The following is a 22,381-nucleotide window of genomic DNA, read 5'->3' as shown; positions in this document are numbered from 1 at the left end:
CCCCACACCACCCTCTCTCCCCGAGCCCCCCCACCATCCTCTCTCCCCGAGCCCCCCCACACCACCCTCTCTCCCTGTGCCCCCCCACACCACCCTCTCTCCCCGAGCCTCCCCACCATCCTCTCTCCCCGAGCCCCCCCACATCACCCTCTCTCCCCGTGCCCCCCCACACCACCATCTCTCCCCGAGCCTCCCCACCATCCTCTCTCCCCGAGCCCCCCCACCATCCTCTCTCCCCGAGCCCCCCCACATCACCCTCTCTCCCTGTGCCCCCCCACACCACCCTCTCTCCCCGAGCGTCCCCACCATTCTCGCTCCCCGTGCCCCCCCACACCACCCTCTCTCCCCGAGCCCCCCCACCACCCTCTCTCCCCGTGCTCACCCCCACACCACCCTCTCTCCCCGAGCCCCCCCACCACCCTCTCTCCCCGTGCTCACCCCCACACCACCCTCTCTCCCCGTGCTCACCCCCACACCACCCTCTCTCCCCGAGCCCCCGCACCACCCTCTCTCCCCGTGCCTCCCACCACCCTCTCTCCCCGAGCCCCCCCACCATCCTCTCTCCCCGTGCCCCCCCACACCACCCTCCCTCCCCGAGCCCCCCCACACCACCCTCTCTCCCCGAGCCCCCACACCACCCTCTCTCCCCGAGCCCCCCCACCATCCTCTCTCCCCGTGCCTCCCCACACTACCCTCTCTCCCCGAGCACCCCCACCATCCTCTCTCCCCATGCCCCCCCACACCACCCTCTCTCCCCGTGCTCCCCCACACCACCCTCTCTCCCCGAGACCCCCCACACCATCCTCTCTCCCCATGTCCCCCCACACCACCCTCTCTCCCCGTGCTCCCCCACACCATCCTCTCTCCCCGAGCCCCCCCACCATCCTCTCTCCCCGTGCTCCCCCACACCACCCTCTCTCCCCATGTCACCCCACACCACCCTCTCTCCCCGTGCTCCTCCACACCATCCTCTCTCCCCGAGCCTCCCCACACCACCCTCTCTCCCTGTGCCCCCCCACACCACCCTCTCTCCCCGAGCCCCCCCACCATCCTCTCTCCCTGTGCCGCCCCACACCACCCTCTCTCCCCGAGCCTCCCCACCATCCTCTCTCCCCGTGCCCCCCCACACCACCCTCTCTCCCCGTGCCCCCCCACACCACCCTCTCTCCCCGAGACCCCCCACACCATCCTCTCTCCCCATGTCCCCCCACACCACCCTCTCTCCCCGTGCTCCCCCACACCATCCTCTCTCCCCGAGCCCCCCCACCATCCTCTCTCCCCATGCCCCCCCCACACCACCCTCTCTCCCCGAGCCCCCCACCATCCTCTCTCCCTGTGCCCCCCCACACCACCCTCTCTCCCTGTGCCCCCCCACACCACCCTCTCTCCCCGAGCCTCCCCACCATCCTCTCTCCCCATGCCCCCCCCCACACCACCCTCTCTCCCCGAGTCCCCCCACACCACCCTCTCTCCCTGTGCCCCCCCACACCACCCTCTCTCCCCGAGCCTCCCCACCATCCTCTCTCCCCATGCCCCCCCCCACACCACCTTCTCTCCCCGAGCGTCCCCACCATTCTCGCTCCCCGTGCCCCCCCACACCACCCTCTCTCCCCGAGCCCCCCCACCACCCTCTCTCCCCGTGCTCACCCCAACACCACCCTCTCTCCCCGAGCCTCCCCACCATCCTCTCTCCCCATGCCCCCCCCCACACCACCCTCTCTCCCCGAGCCCCCCCACCACCCTCTCTCCCCGTGCTCACCCCCACACCACCCTCTCTCCCCGAGCCCCCCCACCACCCTCTCTCCCCGTGCCCCCCACCACCCTCTCTCCCCGAGCCCCCCCACCATCCTCTCTCCCCGTGCTCCCCCACACCACCCTCTCTCCCCGAGCCCCCACACCACCCTCTCTCCCCGAGCCCCCCCACCATCCTCTCTCCCCGTGCCTCCCCACACTACCCTCTCTCACCGAGCACCCCCACCATCCTCTCTCCCCATGCCCCCCCTACACCACCCTCTCTCCCCGTGCTCCCCCACACCACCCTCTCTCCCCGAGACCCCCCACACCACCCTCTCTCCCCATGTCCCCCCACACCTCCCTCTCTCCCCGTGCTCCCCCACACCATCCTCTCTCCCCGAGCCCCCCCACCATCCTCTCTCCCCGTGCTCCCCCACACCACCCTCTCTCCCCATGTCACCCCACACCACCCTCTCTCCCCATGCTCCCCCACACCATCCTCTCTCCCCTAGCCCGCCCACCATCCTCTCTCCCTGTGCCCCCCCACACCACCCTCTCTCCCCGAGCCTCCCCACCACCCTCTCTCCCCGTGTCCCCCCACACCACCCTCTCTCCCCGTGCCCCCTCACACCACCCTCTCTCCCCGAGCCTCTCCACCATCCTCTCTCCCCATGCCCCCCCCACACCACCCTCTCTCCCCGAGCCCCCCCACCATCCTCTCTCCCCGTGCTCCCCCACACCACCCTCTCTCCCCGAGCCCCCCCACCATCCTCTCTCCCCATGCTCCCCCACACCATCCTCTCTCCCCGAGACCCCCCACCATCCTCTCTCCCTGTGCCCCCCCACACCACCCTCTCTCCCCGTGCCCCCTCACACCACCCTCTCTCCCCGAGCCTCCCCACCATCCTCTCTCCCCATGCCCCCCCCACACCACCCTCTCTCCCCGTGCCCCCCCACACCACCCTCTCTCCCCGTGCCCCCCCACACCACCCTCTCTCCCCGAGCCCCCCCACCATCCTCTCTCCCCGAGCCCCCCCACACCACCCTCTCTCCCTATGCCCCCCCACACCACCCTCTCTCCCCGAGCCCCCCCACCACCCTCTCTCCCCGTGCTCACCCCCACACCACCCTCTCTCCCCGTGCTCACCCCCACACAACCCTCTCTCCCCGAACCCCCGCACCAACCTCTCTCCCCGTGCCCCCCACCACCCTCTCTCCCCGAGCCCCCACACCATCCTCTCTCCCCGTGCCCCCCAACACCACCCTCTCTCCCCGAGCCCCCACACCACCCTCTCTCCCCGAGCCCCCCCACCATCCTCTCTCCCCGAGCCCCCCCACACCACCCTCTCTCCCTATGCCCCCCCACACCACCCTCTCTCCCCGAGCCCCCCCACCACCCTCTCTCCCCGTGCTCACCCCCACACCACCCTCTCTCCCCGAGCCCCCGCACCACCCTCTCTCCCCGTGCCCCCCACCACCCTCTCTCCCCGTGCCCCCCCACACCACCCTCTCTCCCCGAGCCCCCACACCACCCTCTCTCCCCGTGCCCCCCCACACCACCCTCTCTCCCCGAGCCCCCACATCACCCTCTCTCCCCGAGCCCCCCCACCATCCTCTCTCCCCGTGCCTCCCCACACTACCCTCTCTCCCCGAGCACCCCCACCATCCTCTCTCCCCATGCCCCCCCCACACCACCCTCTCTCCCCATGCTCCCCCACACCATCCTCTCTCCCCGAGCCCCCCCACCATCCTCTCTCCCTGTGCCCCCCCACACCACCCTCTCTCCCCGAGCCTCCCCACCATCCTCTCTCCCCGTGCCCCCCCACACCACCCTCTCTCCCCGTGCCCCCTCACACCGCCCTCTCTCCCCGAGCCTCCCCACCATCCTCTCTCCCCATGCCCCCCCCACACCACCCTCTCTCCCCGAGCCCCCCCACCATCCTCTCTCCCCGAGCCCCCCCACACCACCCTCTCTCCCTATGCCCCCCCACACCACCCTCTCTCCCTGAGCCTCCCCACCATCCTCTCTCCCCATGCCCCCCCCACACCACCCTCTCTCCCCGAGCCCCCCCACACCACCCTCTCTCCCTGTGCCCCCCCACACCACCCTCTCTCCCCGAGCCTCCCCACCATCCTCTCTCCCCATGCCCCTCCCCACACCACCCTCTCTCCCCGAGCGTCCCCACCATTCTCGCTCCCCGTGCCCCCCCACACCACCCTCTCTCCCCGAGCCCCCCCACCACCCTCTCTCCCAGAGCCCCCCACCACCCTCTCTCCCCGAGCCCCCCCACCATCCTCTCTCCCCGTGCCCCCCAACACCACCCTCATTCCCCGTGCTCCCCCACACCACCCTCTCTCCCCGAGACCCCCCACACCACCCTCTCTCCCCATGTCCCCTCACACCACCCTCTCTCCCCGTGCTCCCCCACACCATCCTCTCTCCCCGAGCCCCCCCACCATCCTCTCTCCCCGTGCCCCCCACCACACTCTCTCCCCATGTCCCCCCACACCACCCTCTCTCCCCATACCTCCCCCACACCACCATCTCTCCCCATGCCCCCGCCACACTACCCTCTCTCCCCGTATCTCTCAGCACACAAATGCTGCTACAAGTACTGTGAACAAAGTGATGTTGTTTTCGAATCGTAATGTACAGGGCAGGTCACACATACCTGCAGCTGCATGTCTGCAGATGACTCAGAGTCCACCATCAAGGGTGATGAATGCAAGGCCATTAACACCTTGTTGGCGCTGCGGGGGTGATCATCGTTTCCATTCATGCTGATTCAAAGAGTACGTTTGCAAGGGCTGTGGAACAATGGAACACCCCCAAGTGTGCAGGCGAGCTGCTAAGCCTGTTATACCTACAAACCACCATGTTGCAAAGGAGGACAGATCCACGGAGGATCACGACGAACCAGAGCCTCAGATAGAGGAGGCAGAGGTACATGGGGTGCACACATTCACCATGAATTGTCCCCCGATAATGCTGAATGTTGAACTAAATGGACTCCCTGTGTCAATGGAGCTGGACACGGACGCGAGCCAGTCCATCATGGGCAAAAACACTTTCGAAAGGTTGTGGCGCAACAAGGCCTCAAGGCCAGTCTTAACTCCAGTTCACACGAAAATAAGAACTTACACGAAAGAACTGATTCCTGTAATCGGCAGTGCTGCCGTAAAGGTCTCCTATGATGGAGCGGTGCACAAGCTACCACTCTGGGTGGTACCGGGAGATGGTCCCATGCTGCTCGGCAGCAGCTGGCTGGGAAAGATACACTGGAACTGGGACGACGTCCGAGTGTGCCCAGGTCTTAAACAAATTTCCTTCGCTGTTCAAACCAGGCATCGGGAAATTCCAAGGAGCAAAAGTGCAGATCCACCTAATTCCGGGGGAGCAACCCATCTATCACAAGGTGAAACCAGTACCGTACATGATGAGAGAAAGGGTAGAGATCGAGCTAGACCGGCTGCAACAAGAGGGCATCATTTCACCGATCGAGTTCAGGGAGTGGGCCAGTCCTATTGTCCCAGTCCTCAAGGGATAAGGCACTGTCAGAATCTGTCGCAATTACAAAGTAACTATCAATCGTTACTCCCTGCAGGACCAATACCCACTACTAAAGACCGACGACCTCTCTGCAACGCTGGCTGGAGGAAACGTTCACGAAGCTGGATCTGACTTCAGCCTACATGATGCAGGAACTGGAGGAATCATCGAAGGCCCTTGCCTGCATCAACACGCACAAAGGTCTTTTTGTTTATAACAGATGCCCATTTGGAATCTGATCATTGGCGGCGATATTCCAGAGAAACATGGAAAGTTTACTGAAGTCAGTCCCGCACACCGTGGTCTTCCAGGACAACATCTTGGTCACAGATCGGAACACAGTCGAGCACCTGCAGAACCTGGAGGAGATTCTTAGTCGACTCATCCGCGTGGGGCTCAGGTTAAAATGCTCGAAGTGTGTTTTCCTGGCACCTGAAGTGGAATTCTTGGGAAGGAGGATTGTGGCGGATGGCATCAGCCCCACCAACGTGAAGACGGAGGCAATCAAGAACGCACAAAGGCCACAGGAAGTGACGGAGCTGCGGTCGTTTCTGGGACTCTTGAACTACTTTGGTAACTTCTTACCGGGTCTCAGCACACTGCTAGAACCACTACATGTCTCACTACGAAAAGGGGACGAATGGGTTTGGGGCAAAAGCCAAGAAAATGCCTTTGTAAAAGCAAGAAAATTGTTATGCTCAAACAAATTGCTTGTGTTGTATGATCCATGCAAGCGTTTGGTACTAGCATGTGATGCATTGTCATATGGCGTCGGGTGTGTGTATTGCAACAAGCTAATGACTTCGGGAAACTGCAACCGGTTGCTTATGCATCCAGGAGTCTGTCTAAGGCTGAGAGAGCCTACAGCATAATTGAAAAATAAGTGTTAGTGTGTTTCTATGGGGTAAAGAAAATGCATCAATACCTGTTTGGGCTAAAATTTGAATTGGAAACTGACCATAAGCCACTTATCTCCCTGTTTTCCGAGAGCTAGGGGATAAATACCAACGCATCGGCCTGCATCCAGAGATGGGTGCTCACGTTGTCCGCATACAACTACGCCATCCGCCACAGGCCAGGCACAGAAAACTGCGCTGATGCTCTCAGTAGGCTGCCATTGCTCACCACGGGGGTGGAAATGGCGCAGCCCACAGATCTAGCCATGGTTATGGACGCATTTGTGAGTGAGCAATCACCCGTCACTGCCCGGCAGTTCAAAACCTGGACATGCCAGGACCCCTTATTATCGCTAGTCAAAAGCTGTGTGCTTCACGGGAGCTGGTCCAGTGTCCCAATGGAAATGCAGGAAGAGATAAAGCTGTTCCAGCAAAGATGAAATGCCTATACAGGCAGACTGCCTTCTGTGGGGCAATCGAGTAGTGGTCCCCAAGAAGGCAGAGGCACCTTCATCAATGATCTCCACAGTACCCACCCAGGCATCATACTGATGAAAGCGATAGTCAGATCCCACGTGTGGTGGACCGGTATCGATGCGGACTTAGAGTCCTGCGTTCACAGATGTAATACATGCTTGCAGTTAAGCAATATACCCAGGGAGGCGCCGCTAGGTTTATGGTCTTGGCCCTCCAAACCATGGTCTAGGGTACACGTCGACTATGCAGGCCCGTTCTTGGGTAAAATGTTCCTTGTGGTTCTAGACGCATACTCCAAGTGGATTGAATGTGAGATAATGTCGGCTAGCACGTCTGCTGCCACTACTGAAAGCCTGTGGGCCATGTTTGCCACACGCGGCTTACCCGATGTCCTGGTGAGTGACAACGGGCCATGTTTTACCAGTGCTGAGTTCAAAAAATTCATGACCCATAATGGGATCAAACATGTCACATCTGCTCCATTTAAACCAGCGTCCAATGGTCAGGCAGAGAGAGCAGTGCAAACTATCAAGCAAAGCTTGAAGAGAGTAACTGATGGCTCACTGCAGACTCGCCTATCCCGAGTCCTGCTTAGCTACCGCACGAGACCATACTCACTCACTGGGATCCCACCTGCTGAACTGCTCATGAAAAGAGCACTTAAGACAAGGCTCCAACCTGATCTACATGACCAGGTAGAGAGCAGGCGGCTTCAACAAAGTGCATACCATGATAGCGCAAATGTGTCACGCGAGATTGAAATTAATGATCTTGTATTTGTTTTAAATTATGGACAAAGTCCCACGTGGCTTCCCGGTACTGTCGTGGCCAAAGAGGGAAGCAGGATGTTTCAGGTCAAACTTTCAAATGGACATATTCACCGGAAACATTTGGACCAAATCAAACTCAGATTCATGGACTATCCTGAGCAACCGACCTTGGACCCTACCTTTTTTGATCCCCCAACATACACACCAGTGGCAACCGACACCATGATTTACCACGAAGCAGAACCCATCATCCACAGCAGCCCTGCAGGGCCCAACACACCAGGCAGCCCAGCAAGGCCAGCTGCACAGCAGCCCAGCAAGGGCCCAACAAATGATTCAACAACACCAGCCTTCACACCGAGACGATCAACCAGAGCAAGAAGGGCCCCAGATCGACTCACATTGTAAATAGTTACACTATTGACTTTGGGGGCGGGGGGGGGGGGGCAGTGTTGTTATATATGTAAACTTGTATTTACTCTGTACAGCCACCAGAGGGCTCATCCCCTGGAGTCCCAAGGGATCCCATAATCCCTTGGGAGCACAGGTATTTAAGGTTTCACAGGTTGGAGAGGCACTCTGGAGACCTGCAATAAAAGAATAAGGTCACACTTTACTTTGAGCTCACAGTGTTCAGTCTGACTCTTTCTCCATACACAAGGATAACTAGAGAAAGAGTGGGGCCTGTTGGAGACCATAAAGGAAATCTGTATCCGGAGGGGGAATACATGGGTATGATTCTTAATAAATACTTTGCATCAATTTTCACAAAAGAGAGGGGCGATGCAGACTTTGCAATGAGGGAGGAGTGTGAAATATTAGATGATATAAAGTATTAAGGGGCTTAGCAGCTTTGAATGTGGATAAAATGTATCCCAGGCTGTTGAGAGAAGCAAAAGAGGAAATAGCAGAGACTCTGACCATCATTTTCCAATCCTCTCTTGCTACATGTGTGGTGCCAGAGGACTGCTAAAGTTGTACCTTTGTTTAAGAAGGGAGAAAGGAATAAACCGAGTAATTATAGGCCAGTCAGCCTAACCTCGGTGGTGGAAAAATTATTGGAAAAAAGTCTGAGGGTCGGGATAAATCTTCATTTAGAAGGACACAGAATAATCAAGGACAGTCAACATGGATTTGTTAAGGGAAGGTTGTGTCTGACTAACTTGATTGAATTTTTTGAGGAGGTAATCAGGTGGGTTGATGAGGCAGTGCGTATGATGTAGTGTATATGGATTTTAGCAGAGCTTTGATAAGGTCCCTCATGGCAGACTGGTTACGAAAGTAAAAGCCCATGGGGATCCAAGGCAAAGTGGCAAGTTGGATCCAAAATTGGCTCAGCGGCAGGAAGCAAAGGGTAATGGTTGATGAGTGTTTTTGTGACTGGAAGGCTGTATCCAGTGAGGTTCCGCAGTGCTCAGTGCTGGGTCCCTTGCTTTTTGTGGTATATATCAATGATTTAGACTTCAATGTTGGAGGTATGATTAAGAAGTTTGCAGATAGTACTAAAATCGGCTGTGTGGTTGATAATGAAGAAGAAAGCTGTAGACTGCAAGAAGATATCAATGAACTGGTCAGGTGGGCAGAACAGTGGCAAATGGAATTCAATCTGGAGAAATGTGAGGTAATGCATGTGGGGAGGGCTAACAAGGCAAGGGAATACACATTAAATGGTAGGATACTGAGAAGTGTAGAGGAACAAAGGGATCTGGGAGTGCAGGTCCACAGATCCCTGAAGGTAGCAGGACAGGTAGATAAGGTGGTTAAGAAAGCATACAGAATAATTGCCTTTATTAGCCAAGGCATAGAATACAAGAGCAGGGAGGTTATGCTTGAACTGTATAAAAAAAAACTGGTTAGGCCACAGCTAGAGTACTGCGTGCAGTTCTGGTCACCACATTACATCATCATCATCATCATAAGCAGTCCCTCAGGGACGAGGATGGCTTGCTTCCACACTAAAAATGAGTACTCAGGTGACTGATGAACTCATTTTAAATGGTGGAAGATGCCTGTGCATGAATTATTTTAACATGGGATGGCCGCTGCACACCAGCCACCACACAGGCTTGACAGAGATAGGTCTTGGTCCAGTGGCAAGGGGATCCAAGACAACTGGAGACCAGGCTCCGACGTATGTGCTAATACTACACACAAACTCAAACATACTCTTACTGTCCTCCTTCCTTCCTCCCTCCCACAGGACCTCTCTCTACGTGGAATTCATAGTACGCAATGTGAGCCTTACGACCTCACAGCCTCGCTATTGGCCCGTGCTGCGCCTTCCCTTGGTCTTGGCCACGCTGCTCCACCTCTGGGCTCCAACCTCTCCGCTCCTCCATGCCTCGTCTGTCCTCTCCTCTTCCAACCTCCAGACCTCGCCGGTCCCGACTTCCGGACCCTGCCCTGCCCTGCACACCCCCCCCACATTACAGGAACGATGTGATTGCACTAGAGAGGGTACAGAGGAGATTTACGAGAATGTTGTCTGGACTGGAGAATTTTAGCTATGAGGAAAGATTGGATAGGCTGGGGTTGTTTTCTTTGGAATAGAGGCTGAGGGGCGATTTAATTGAGGTGTATAAAATTATGAAGGGCCTAGATATAGTGGATAGAAAGGGCCTGTTTCCCAAACCAAGAACCAGCGGGCAAAGATGGAAAGTAATTGGGGGGAGGTTTAGAGGGGATTTGAGGGGAAATTTCTTCACCCAGAGGGTGGTGAGGGTCTGGAACTCGCTGCCTGAAAGGGTGGTAGAGGCAGAAACCCTCACCACATTTAAAAAGTACTTGGATATGCACTTGAAGTGCCGTAACTTGCAGGGCTACGGACCAAGAGCTGGAAAGTGGGATTAGTCTGGATAGCTCTTTATCGGCCGGCACGGACACGATGGGCCGAATGGCCTCTTTCCATGCTGTAAATTTCTATGCTTCTAGACCCTTTGCTGGTCTGTGCTGAAAATGGCCATGTCTCTGAGTGACATCTCGGCCTGTACAGAGAAGGAACAGTTTAAAGAATTGTTCAAAAATGCTTTTATTTGTGCGGAGTGGTTTCAGATGCAGCAAATATCCAAACTTACCAAAGAAACAGAATTGGCGACAGTGCCGGCTGTACATTTGTGCGTGTGCGATACTGAGAAACTGAGGCCTGTACATCGAGGCCCAGAACTGTATGGAACCCGGCCCCACATCTTCACACGATCAGAGTACTTAGTAACACACACATTGTGCCCTGCAGTTGGCACTGGCTATAATCTCACTGATATCAGCTTATTTCCAGATTATTTTAAAAAAAAACTGTATTCAAACTCCCATGATGGGATATGAACTTGCTTTCCTGAATGGATGGTCCCATCCTCTGGATTACTGGTCCAGTAATGTAACCACTAAAACCAGAGCAATATTGGGCTCTTGGGCAAATGCCTATCGACATTGTATGCCACTATCTTTGATCCTGATAGTGGTGAGCTGCAGTCATCGATTAGGAACGTCTGATTAATATTATTTATATGCTGGTGTTGCTCATACTCGATACGATGGTTATTGACCAACCAGTGGACCCGTGACCATCTCCTAGCACTGCCGGCCACAGACGTTTATTGATTCCTTCTTGGGATGTGTGAGACACTGGTACAAACGTATTTATTGCCCGCTCCTTGTAGCTCTGACAGCATTAAGAATCTAGCACGGAGTGTGGGCCTGGAGTCACATGTAGGCCAGACCGGGTAGGGTCTGAAGGGCATTAGTGAACCAGTTGGGTCATTATGACCATCCAGCAGCTTCCATGGACACTTTCTGGTGCCAGCACATAATTTACCAGATTTATTGAACCCAACTTGCCGTGGTGGGACTTGAGCACCCGACCTCTGGGCTGTGGATGCAGGGCCTCTGTTACACTGCACATACACCTGACACACAGCCAATCGTCTCTCTGTGCAACAGTCGGGGCAAATTCTGGAGACAGTTAGATCTCCCGTACAGCTGAAACTAAATACACAGCCTCACCTTTGAGTCACTCAGGAAGGTATAAAAGAAAAAATATCACGTGAATTTAACAACATTCTTGCTGAAGTTTACATGTTTTAATTCATTCTCGGGATGTGGGCGTCGTTGGCAAGGCCAGCATTTATTGCCCATCCCTAATTGCCCCTTGAGAAGGTGGTGGTGAGCCGCCTTCTTGCAGTCCGTGTGGTGAAGGTGCTCCCACAGTGCTGTTAGGGAGGGAGTTCCAGGATTGTGACCAGCGACGATGAAGGTACGGTGATATATTTGCAAGTCAGGATGGTGTGTGACTGGGAGGGAACTTGGATTCGACAGTTTTTCCATGAACCTGCTGCCCTTGTCCTTCGAGGTGGCGGAGGTCACAGAGGAGGGAGGTGCTGTCGAAGTAACATTGGTGAGTTGCTGCCATGCATCCTATAGTTGGTACATACTGCAGCCACACAGTGCAAGTGCTGGAGAGCGTGGACACTGAGTCCCGTGGCAGGGGCACAGATCAAGTGCACTGCCTTGTCTAACACACTATAACACCTCCCAATTCTCTCCCTGTGCTGGGCCTGGCCTCCCCGGTGCCAACTACAGTGAATATGAGAGAAGCCGGCAGCCTGTGCGCGACCTCTCTCTGCAGTACTGCAGCAGACAGCAACCTTTCAATAGGCGGGAGCTTCTCTAAGTCTCATGGCACTATATGTTGGCCTTAGAGTGGGGGCAGGCACTGAACCAGCCATCCACCCACCCAGAGTGGCTCAGATGGAATAATTCTGCAGCTCAATAACTTGTTGCTGGAATGAAGTTGGAGATACAGACGGGACAAGAAGGCTTCTGTACTGTTTGGGGAGGGGACAAGGTACTGAGCTGGGGGCGATTGTCTGAGTGGGGCAGCAAACCGGGGTTGTATGGACAAGATGCAAGGATGTCTGGATGTTGGGCAGATCCATTTGATTAACTTTAAGGGAGTATTTATATGGAAATGGATGGCTGGAGTCCAAGATAGGGAGCAATGTACATGGGCTGTGGGAGGGGATTCAATGGTTGGGTAGGGTCCATGATAGGGGAGAGTGTACATGGGCTGTGGGAGGGGATTAAATAGGAGAGGGAAAACAGGGAACCATAGGCCAGTTAGCCTGACATCAGTCATCAGGAAAATGCTGGAATCCATTGTTAAGGACGTGGTAACGGGGCACTTAGAAAATCATAACATCATTCGGCAGAGTCAACATGGTTTTATGAAAGGGAAATCATGTTTGACAAATTTATTAGACTTTTTTGAGGATGTAACTAGCAGGGTAGATAAGGATTCAAGGTAATGTATTAGCATGGATTGAGGATTGGTTAATGGACAGAAAACAGAGAGTAGGAATAAATGGGTAATTTTCCAGTTGGCAGGCTGTAACTAGTGGGGTACCGCAAGGATCGGTGCTGGGGCCTCAGCTATTTACAGTCTATGTTAATGACCTAGATGAAGGGACCGGGTGTAATGTATCTACGTTTGCTGCCGATACAAAGCTATGTGAGACAGTAAGCTGTAAGATCACAAAGCGTCTGCAAAGGAATATAGATAGACTGAATGAGAGGGCAGTGAGGTGGCAGATGGAATATAAGGAATATAGATAGACTGAGTGAGAGGGCAGTAAGGTGGCAGATGGAATATAAGGAATATAGATAGACTGTGTGAGAGGGCAGTAAGGTGGCAGATGGAATATAAGGTGAGGTTATTCACTTTGATAGGAAGTATAGAAAAACAGAATATTTTTTAAATGGTGAGAAACTTTTAAATGTTGGTGTTCAGAGAGATTTGGGTGTCCTCGTACAGGAAACACAGAAAGCGAGCATGCAGGTACAGCAAACAATAAGGAAGGCAAATGGCATGTTGTCCTTTATTGCAGGGGGTTGCAGTATAAGAGTAAGGAAGTCTTGCTACAATTGTACAGGGCCCTGGTGAGACCACACCTGGAGTACTGCGCACAGTTTTGGTCTCCTTATCGAAGGAAGGATATACTTGCCATGGAGGCAGTACAACGGAGGCTCACTGGATTGATTCCTGGGATGAGAGGGTTGTCCTATGAGGAGGGATTGAGCAGATTGGGTCTATACTCTCTGGAGTTTAGAAGAATGAGAGGTGATCTCATTGAATATATAAAATTCTGAAGGGAATTGACAAGGTAGATGCTGAGAGAATGTTTCCCCCGGGCTGGAGTGTCTAGAACCAGGGGTCATAGTCTCAGGATAAGGTGTCGGACATTTAAGACAGAGATGAGGAGAAATTTCTTCACTCAGGGGTTGTGAATCTTTGGAATTCTCTGCCACAGAGGGCTGTGGATGCTCAGTTATTGAGTATATTCAAGGCTGAGATAGATATATTTTTGAACTGTAGGTGAATCAAGGGGATATGGGGATCGAGCGGGAAAGTGGAGTTGAGGTCAAAGATCAGTCATGATTTTATTGAACAGTGGAGTAGGCTGGAGGGGCTGAATGGCCTACTCCTGCTCCAATTTCTTATGTTCTTATAAGCAGTATGACAGGACAGTGTAGCGGGGCTACGTGCAGCATTTGCCCTTCTCTGTGGGCCGTTTCTCTATCTCCACCACCGCCTCTTTAATCTTCTCCTCCTGCTGTTTCAGCAATCTGTAAAGAGACAAGGAGAGATAGCAGTGAACAGAGCGGCCAGCACCTGGCAGCTCTCTCAGACAGACAGAGCGCCAACAACACACGGCACAATGGAGCCAATGGACATTACGCCACACAGGAAGTGCCCACAATGCCTCACTCACTTTGTCAGCTGCACCATGGGAGGGTTGATGTTGTGACCGGTGCAGGCACTGCATTCAGCGAACAAGATGCCGTGTTCCTGGAGAGAGAGTGTGAGGACAGGTCATGGTGTACAATCACTGCATTCTACACATTGTCACTGGGAAATGATCACGATGTCACAACCTGTTGCCGTGATTACTCAGAGGCCCTGCTGTCACCATAAGTCAGTGTCCCTCAGACAGTCTGACGCACCATGCTTAACTCTGGTTGGCCACGTCCCTAGAGGTTTTATCACAAGCCCTCCCACATCCAACTGACCCACTCAGTGAAATAACCTTTGTTCCCCAATCGCCAATACTTTTATAACTAATAAACAAATGTGTTCAAAGAACATTAAAAAAAAGTATTGGGGTTGCAATTAGCTGTGTCCAGGATATTCATCTTTAATTCCTGGAGACTTCAGGACAAGCCAGGAGGGTTGGCAATCCTACAACCTGCACACTCTCACTGGGAGGGAGCGCTCCCCACACACACACACTGGGAGGGTGAGACACACACACTCACACTGGGAGGGTGATACACACACACACACTCTCACTGGGAGGGTGAGACACACACACACACTGGGAGGGTGAGACACACACAGGGTGAGACACACACACACACACACACTGGGAGGGTGAGACACACACACACACACTCTCACTGGGAGCGTGAGACACACACACACACTCTCACTGGGAGGGTGAGACACACACACACACACACTGGGAGGATGAGACACACACACACACACACACACTGGGAGGATGAGACACACACACACACACACACACTGGGAGGATGAGACACACACACACACACACACACTGGGAGGATGAGACACACACACACACACACACACACTGGGAGGATGAGACACACACACACTGGGAGGGTGAGACACATACACACACACACACACACACTGGGAGGATGAGACACACACACACACACACACACACACTGGGAGGATGAGACACACACACACACACACACACACACACACTGGGAGGGTGAGACACACACACACACACTGGGAGGGTGAGACACACACACACACACACACACACACACACACTGGGAGGATGAGACACACACACACACACACACACTGGGAGGGTGAGACACACACACACACACACACACACACACACACACACTGGGAGGATGAGACACACACACACACTGGGAGGGTGAGACACCCCCACACACACTGGGAGGGTGAGACACACACACACACTGGGAGGATGAGACACACACACACACACACTGGGAGGGTGAGACACACACAGGGTGAGACACACACACACACTGGGAGGGTGAGACACACACACACACTCTCACTGGGAGGATGACACACACACACACACACACACACACTGGGAGGATGAGACACACACACACACACACACACACTGGGAGGATGAGACACACACACACACACACTGGGAGGATGAGACACACACACACACACACACACTGGGAGGATGAGACACACACACACACACACACACTGGGAGGATGAGACACACACACACACACACACACTGGGAGGATGAGACACACACACACACACACACACACTGGGAGGATGAGACACACACACACACACACACACACTGGGAGGATGAGACACACACACACACACACACACTGGGAGGGTGAGACACATACACACACACACACACACATTGGGAGGATGAGACACACACACACACACACACACACACACACTGGGAGGATGAGACACACACACACACACTGGGAGGGTGAGACACACACACACACACACACACACACACACACTGGGAGGATGAGACACACACACACACACACACACTGGGAGGGTGAGACACACACACACACACACACACACACACACACTGGGAGGATGAGACACACACACACACTGGGAGGGTGAGACACCCCCACACACACTGGGAGGGTGAGACACACACACACACTGGGAGGATGAGACACACACACACACACACTGGGAGGGTGAGACACACACAGGGTGAGACACACACACACACTGGGAGGGTGAGACACACACACACACTCTCACTGGGAGCGTGAGACACACACACACACTCTCACTGGGAGGGTGAGACACATACACACACACACACTCTCACTGGGAGGATGAGACACACACACACACACACACACACACTGGGAGGGTGAGACACACACACACACACACACTGGGAGGATGACACACACACACACACACACACACACTGGGAGGATGAGACACACACACACACACACACACTGGGAGGATGAGACACACACACACACACACTGGGAGGATGAGACACACACACACACACACACACTGGGAGGATGAGACACACACACACACACACACACTGGGAGGATGAGACACACACACACACACTGGGAGGATGAGACACACACACACACACACACACACACTGGGAGGATGAGACACACACACACACACACACACTGGGAGGGTGAGACACATACACACACACACACACACACTGGGAGGATGAGACACACACACACACACACACACATTGGGAGGATGAGACACACACACACACACACACACACACTGGGAGGGTGAGACACACACACACACACACACACTGGGAGGATGAGACACACACACACACACACACACACACACACTGGGAGGGTGAGACACACACACACACACACACACACTGGGAGGGTGAGACACACACACACACACACACACTGGGAGGATGAGACACACACACACACACTGGGAGGGTGAGACACACACACACACACACACACACTGGGAGGATGAGACACACACACACACACACACACTGGGAGGGTGAGACACACACACACACACACACACACACACACACTGGGAGGATGAGACACACACACACACTGGGAGGGTGAGACACCCCCACACACACTGGGAGGGTGAGACACACACACACACTGGGAGGATGAGACACACACACACACACACTGGGAGGGTGAGCTCCCCCCACACACACACACTGGGAGGGTGAGACACACAAACACACACACACACACACACATACACTGAGAGGGTGAGACACACACACACTGGGAGGGTGAGACACACACACACTCTCACTGGGAGGGTGAGATCCCCACACACACACTCTCAGGGGATGACTTTACATGCGCACACATGCTCATGTGCATACACGCTCTCTTGACCTATCCACCCCAGTCAAAAAAGAGACTTGCATTTATATAGCACCTTTCACAACCTCGGGACATTCCAAAGCACTTTACAGCCAATTAAGTGCTTTTGGAGTGTAGTCACTGTTGTAATGTGGGACGCAGCAGGCAATTTGGGCACAGCAAGCTTCCACAAACAGCAATGTGATAATAACCAGATTATCTGTTTTTTAGTCATATTGGTTGAGGGATAAATATTGTGCAGGATACTGGGAAGAACTCCCCTGCTCTTCTTCGAAATAGTGCCCTGGGATCTTTTATGTCCACCTGAGAGAGCAGATGGGGCCTCGGTTTAACGTCTCATCCGAAACATGGCACCTTCGACAGTATAGCGCTCCCTCAGTATTGCCTCTCCAACAGTGCGGTGCTCCCTCAATACTGCCCCTCCGGCAGTGCAGCGCTCCCTCAGTACTGCCCCCCCCCCAACAGTGCAGCACTCCATCAGTACTGCCCCCCCACCAACAGTGTAGCACGCCCTCAGTACTGCCCCTCTGACAGTGCGGCGCTCCCTCAGTACTGCCGCTCCGACAGTGCGGCGCTCCCTCATTACTGCCCCTCTGACAGTGTAGCACTCCCTCAGTACTGCCCCTCCGACAGTGCGGCACTCCCTCAGTACTGCCCCTCCGATAGTCCGGCGCTCCCTCAGTACTGCCCCTCCGACAGTGCGGCGTTCCCTCAGAACTGCCCCTCCGATAGTGCGGCGTTTCCTCAGTACTGCCCCTCCCACAGTGCGGCGTTCCCTCAGTACTGCCCCTCCGACAGTGCGGCGCTCCCTCAGTACTGCCCCTCCAACAGTGCGGCGTTTCCTCAGTACTGCCCCTCCCACAGTACTGCCCCTCCGACAGTGCGGCGTTCCCTCAGTACTGCACAGTAGTGAGCAGAGTACAATGGGCCCCAGTAGTGGTAACTATGTGGAGATGTCTTTCCCACACTCCGAGCTGATTACTGTGTAAAACTCAGTGTGTCCCAGCTAAGTTTAAACATATACTCCCCCACCCTTTAGCACTGGCACTGGTCCAGTCACCGGCAGCTGGAAGGAAGGGTGAACCTCTGCACGCAATAATGTCTCAAGTGCCCAGTTAATGGAGGTCAATGAACCCAGTGCATTGAGAGTCTCGCAGCGTGTAGTGATCACTGAGACAGCCAGACCAGGAGTGTCTTTGCTAACTGCAGCTGGGAGAAGCTTGGGCTCAGCAGCCCAGAGCTGGGCAAAGCAAGAATATCCTGCAAGACCCCTCTTCCTGTGGACCATCTAGTGACCTCTAATGGCAGCTCTATGTGTGGATGTCAGATGAGAAGTCAACTCGGGAAAATAACCCACCGGCACTCATTGCTTGGCTCGCTGATGGAGAATATACCCCAGTAATGAGTCAGCACCTTCAATAGGGCAACGTTAGTGGGGGGAACAGGCCCTCGGATTTAGGGTGGGCCTGGAGGCTGCACCAGAGCTGTCAGTATGAACGCTGGACACCAACCTGTGCAAGTCGTTGTCCCTCGAACGTGGAGACCTGGCGCTGAGGCGCATTATCCATCTTGTTACCCAGAAGAAGAATGGAGACTTCATCTGCTGCTGCCTCCTGCAGAGAGAGAGAGAGAGAGAGAGAGAGACAGACGGAGCGAGAGGGAGGGAAGGAGGGAGAGAGTGAGAGAGATGAGGGAGAGAGAAGGGAGAGACAGATGGAGGGAGAGGGAAAGATGGAGGGAGAGGGAGAGACAGAGGGAGAGAAGGAGGGAGAAAGAGAGACAAAAAGAGAGTCATGAAGGGAGAGAGAAAGAGATGGAGTGAGAGAGAGAGAGACAGAGAGCGATGAAAGGAGAGAGAGAAACAAAGGGAGAGAGAGAGACAGAGGAGAAGAGAGAGACGGAGAGAGAAAGAGGGAAGGAAATAGATAGATGGAGGGAGGGAGAGATGTGGAGAGAGAGAGCGAAAGACAGAAATAGAGCAAGATGGAGGGAGAGGGTTAGATAGATGAAGGGAAAGACAGAGATGGAAGGAAAGAGATAGATAGATGAGGGAGAGAGATAGATGGAGGGAAGGAGAGAGAAAGTGAAATGGAAAGAGAGAAGGAGAGATAGAAACGGAGGGAGAGATGGAGGGAGAGCGAGAGAGATGGGGAAAGAGAGACAGAGAGAGAGACGGAGAGAGAGACGGAGAGAGAGGGAGAGGTTGATAGGGAGAGGGGGAGAGGGAGAGATTTGCCTTGTTAAGTGGAATGATCTTAAAAGTAACTGACAATTAAAGATAAACTAGTTCGACAAACTAACAGCCACAGCTGTAACATTGTTTATTGTGTAAATCTTTCACATTCACTGAACTCAATGACTGGAAGTATATTGCACCTCCCATCCTCGGCCCCTCACAGCCCATGGCGGGCTTTTGAAGTTCCGTGCACGTAAACACAGCAATAACAACTTGCAATTATGTAGTACCTTTAAAGTAGTAAAACATCCTAAGGCGCTTCACAGCATCATTATCAAACTAAATTTGACACCGAGCCACATAAGGAGTTATTAGAACAGGTGACCTGGTCAAAGAGGTATGTTTTAAGCAGCGTTTTGAAGAAGGGAAGAGAGGTAGAGAGGCGGAGAGGTTTAGGGAGGGAGTTCCAGAGCTTGGGGCCCAGACAGCTGAAGGTACGGTCACCGATGGTTAGCGATTATAATCAGCGATGCTCAAGAGGGCAGAATTCGAGGAGCGCAGATATCTTAGGGAGTGGGGGGGAAGGGGGAGCTGTGGTTTGAGGGGATGAAGGAGATTATTGAGATAGGGAGGGGCGAGGCCATGGAGGGATTTGAAAATACAGATGAGAATTTCGAAATCGAGGCGTCGCTTAACTGGGAGCCAATGTAGGTCAGCGAGCACAGGGTGAGTGGGACTCGGTGTGAGTTAGGACATGGGCAGCCGAGTTTTGGATCACCTCTAGTTTATGTAGGGTAGAATGTGGGAGGCCGGCCAGGAGAGCGTTGGAAAAGTTAAGTCTCGAGGTAATAAAGACATGGATTAGGGTTTCAGCAGCAGATGAGCTGAGGCAAGGCAGTGACGGGCGATGTTAGAAAGGTGATTTTAGTTATGTCGCGGATATGTGGCCGGAAGCTCATTTCAGGGTCACAGATGACGCCTTGGTTGTGAACAGTCTGGTTCAGCCTCAGACAGATGCTGGGGAGAGGGATGGAGTCGGTGGCTAGGGAATGCAGTTTGTGCCAGGGACCAAAGACAATGGCTTCGGTCTTCCCAATATTTAGTTGGAGAAAATTTCTACTCATCCAGAACTGGATGTGGGACAAGCAGTCTGACAATTTAGAGACCGAGGAGGGGTCGAGAGAAGTGGTAGTGAGGTAGAGCTGGGTGTCATCAGTGTACATGTGGAAACTGACGCGTGTTTTCGGATGATGTTGCCAAGGGGCAGCATGTAGATGGGAAATAGGAGGGGACCACGGATAGATCCTTGGGGGACACCAGAGGTAACGATGCGGGGGTGGGAAGAGAAGCCGTTGCAGGTGATTCTCTGGCTACGATTAGATGGATAAGAATGGAACCAGGCGAGTGCAGTCCCACCCAGCTGGACGATGGTGGAGAGGCATTGGAGGAGGATGGAGTGGTCAACCGTGTCAAAGGCTGCAGACAGGTCCATGAGGATGAGGAGGGATAGTTTACCTTTGTCACAGTCACAAAGGATGTCATTTGATGAGAGCCGTTTCGGTATTGTGGCAGGGGCAGAAACCGGATTGGAGGAATTCAAACACTGAATTCTGGGAAAGATTGGCACTGCTTTGGGAGGCGACAACACGTTCAAAGACTTTGGAGAGCAGAGGGGGTGGTAGTTTAAAGGACGGAGGGGTCAAGGGTTGTTTCTTTGAGGAGAGAGGTTGTGACGATAGATTTAAGGGAGAGGGTGACAGTACCTGAGGAGAACCGTTAACAATATCAGCTAACATGGGAGCCGGAAAGGAAGTTGGGGGTCGCCAATTTGGTGGGAATAGGATCAGGGGAACTGAGCAGCCACTTTACACACATAACTGACCATTTAATGATCTATTTTAGTGATGTTGGTTGAGGGATAAATATTGTCCAGGACACTGGGGAGAGCTCCTCTGCTCTTCTTCCAATAGTCCCTTGGGATGTTTTACATCCACCTGAGAGGGCAGAAGAGCTTCAGAATAATGACTCAGCCAAAAGGTGACACCTCAGAAGTTGCAGCATTCCTTCACTATTGTATTGGAGTGTCAGCCTGGATTATGTGCTCAAGTGTTTGGGGTGGGACCCAACTAAATTACTTCTCCACATAGGCCAGGCCATTAAAGAGCAACATCAGGTTCGGGCCACTCCAGGAGCAGCTTGCAATTTACACCATGGATGTCTATATAACTGCCTGATTTATCATAGAAGGAAAACTTACATTTTTATGTGCCTTTCTCCACCACTGGATGTCTCAAAGTGCTTTTCAGCTAAGAAGTACTTTTGGAGTGTAGTCACTGTTGTAATGTGGGAAACGTGGCAGGCAATTTGCACACAGCAAACTCCCACAAACAGCAATGTGATAATTGTTGTGTATGCAATAACTCAAAAGACTGAATACTGTAAACTCCGAACAGGTACAAACCTGGCTCTACTTTATTAGGGCACAAAGTGATCACATTACAAGATGGCTGGCCTTTTATACCTGGGCCTCACACACGTGCACACAGCCCAATGACCACCTGATGGCTAGTAAACCCAAGCATACATATATGACAATATCCCCCTTTAAGATATTAGTAACGGTCTTTTTACAAATTGAGACGGTCCAGGACTTTCCGCTCACGAGTTGATCGTCTCTGTTCAACTCCAGCCTTGGATGAGCGTTCTGAGTCTGTTATGACTGGGGGCTGGGTAGTGGCAATGACCATATCAGGGATTGAAAGTCCAGATTCACTGATGACTCTGGGTAGGTTGGTTGGTC

The 22,381-nt window shown here is 53.7% G+C and overlaps 1 protein-coding gene across 1 annotated transcript in view; it reads right to left on the bottom strand.

Annotated features, from left to right (window-relative positions):
• Window positions 1-10,437: 10,437 nt before the first annotated feature.
• LOC139227745 (uncharacterized) overlaps window positions 10,438-22,381 on the bottom strand; it is a 244,833-nt gene continuing 232,889 nt past the window's right edge. The window contains exons 45-47 of the mRNA XM_070858741.1: window positions 18,917-19,018; window positions 14,192-14,268; window positions 10,438-14,045 (exon numbers count right to left, since the gene is read on the bottom strand). Of these exons, the coding sequence (XP_070714842.1) occupies window positions 13,958-14,045; window positions 14,192-14,268; window positions 18,917-19,018 (267 nt within the window). The 3' untranslated portion in view covers window positions 10,438-13,957. The remainder of the gene's footprint in view (window positions 14,046-14,191; window positions 14,269-18,916; window positions 19,019-22,381) is intronic.

Source organism: Pristiophorus japonicus, chromosome 17, assembly GCF_044704955.1.
Source record: "Pristiophorus japonicus isolate sPriJap1 chromosome 17, sPriJap1.hap1, whole genome shotgun sequence".
Classification (NCBI taxonomy): domain Eukaryota; kingdom Metazoa; phylum Chordata; class Chondrichthyes; family Pristiophoridae; genus Pristiophorus; species Pristiophorus japonicus.
Note: the sequence above shows the minus strand (reverse complement) of the source record. Positions and strands in the feature narration are given on the sequence as shown.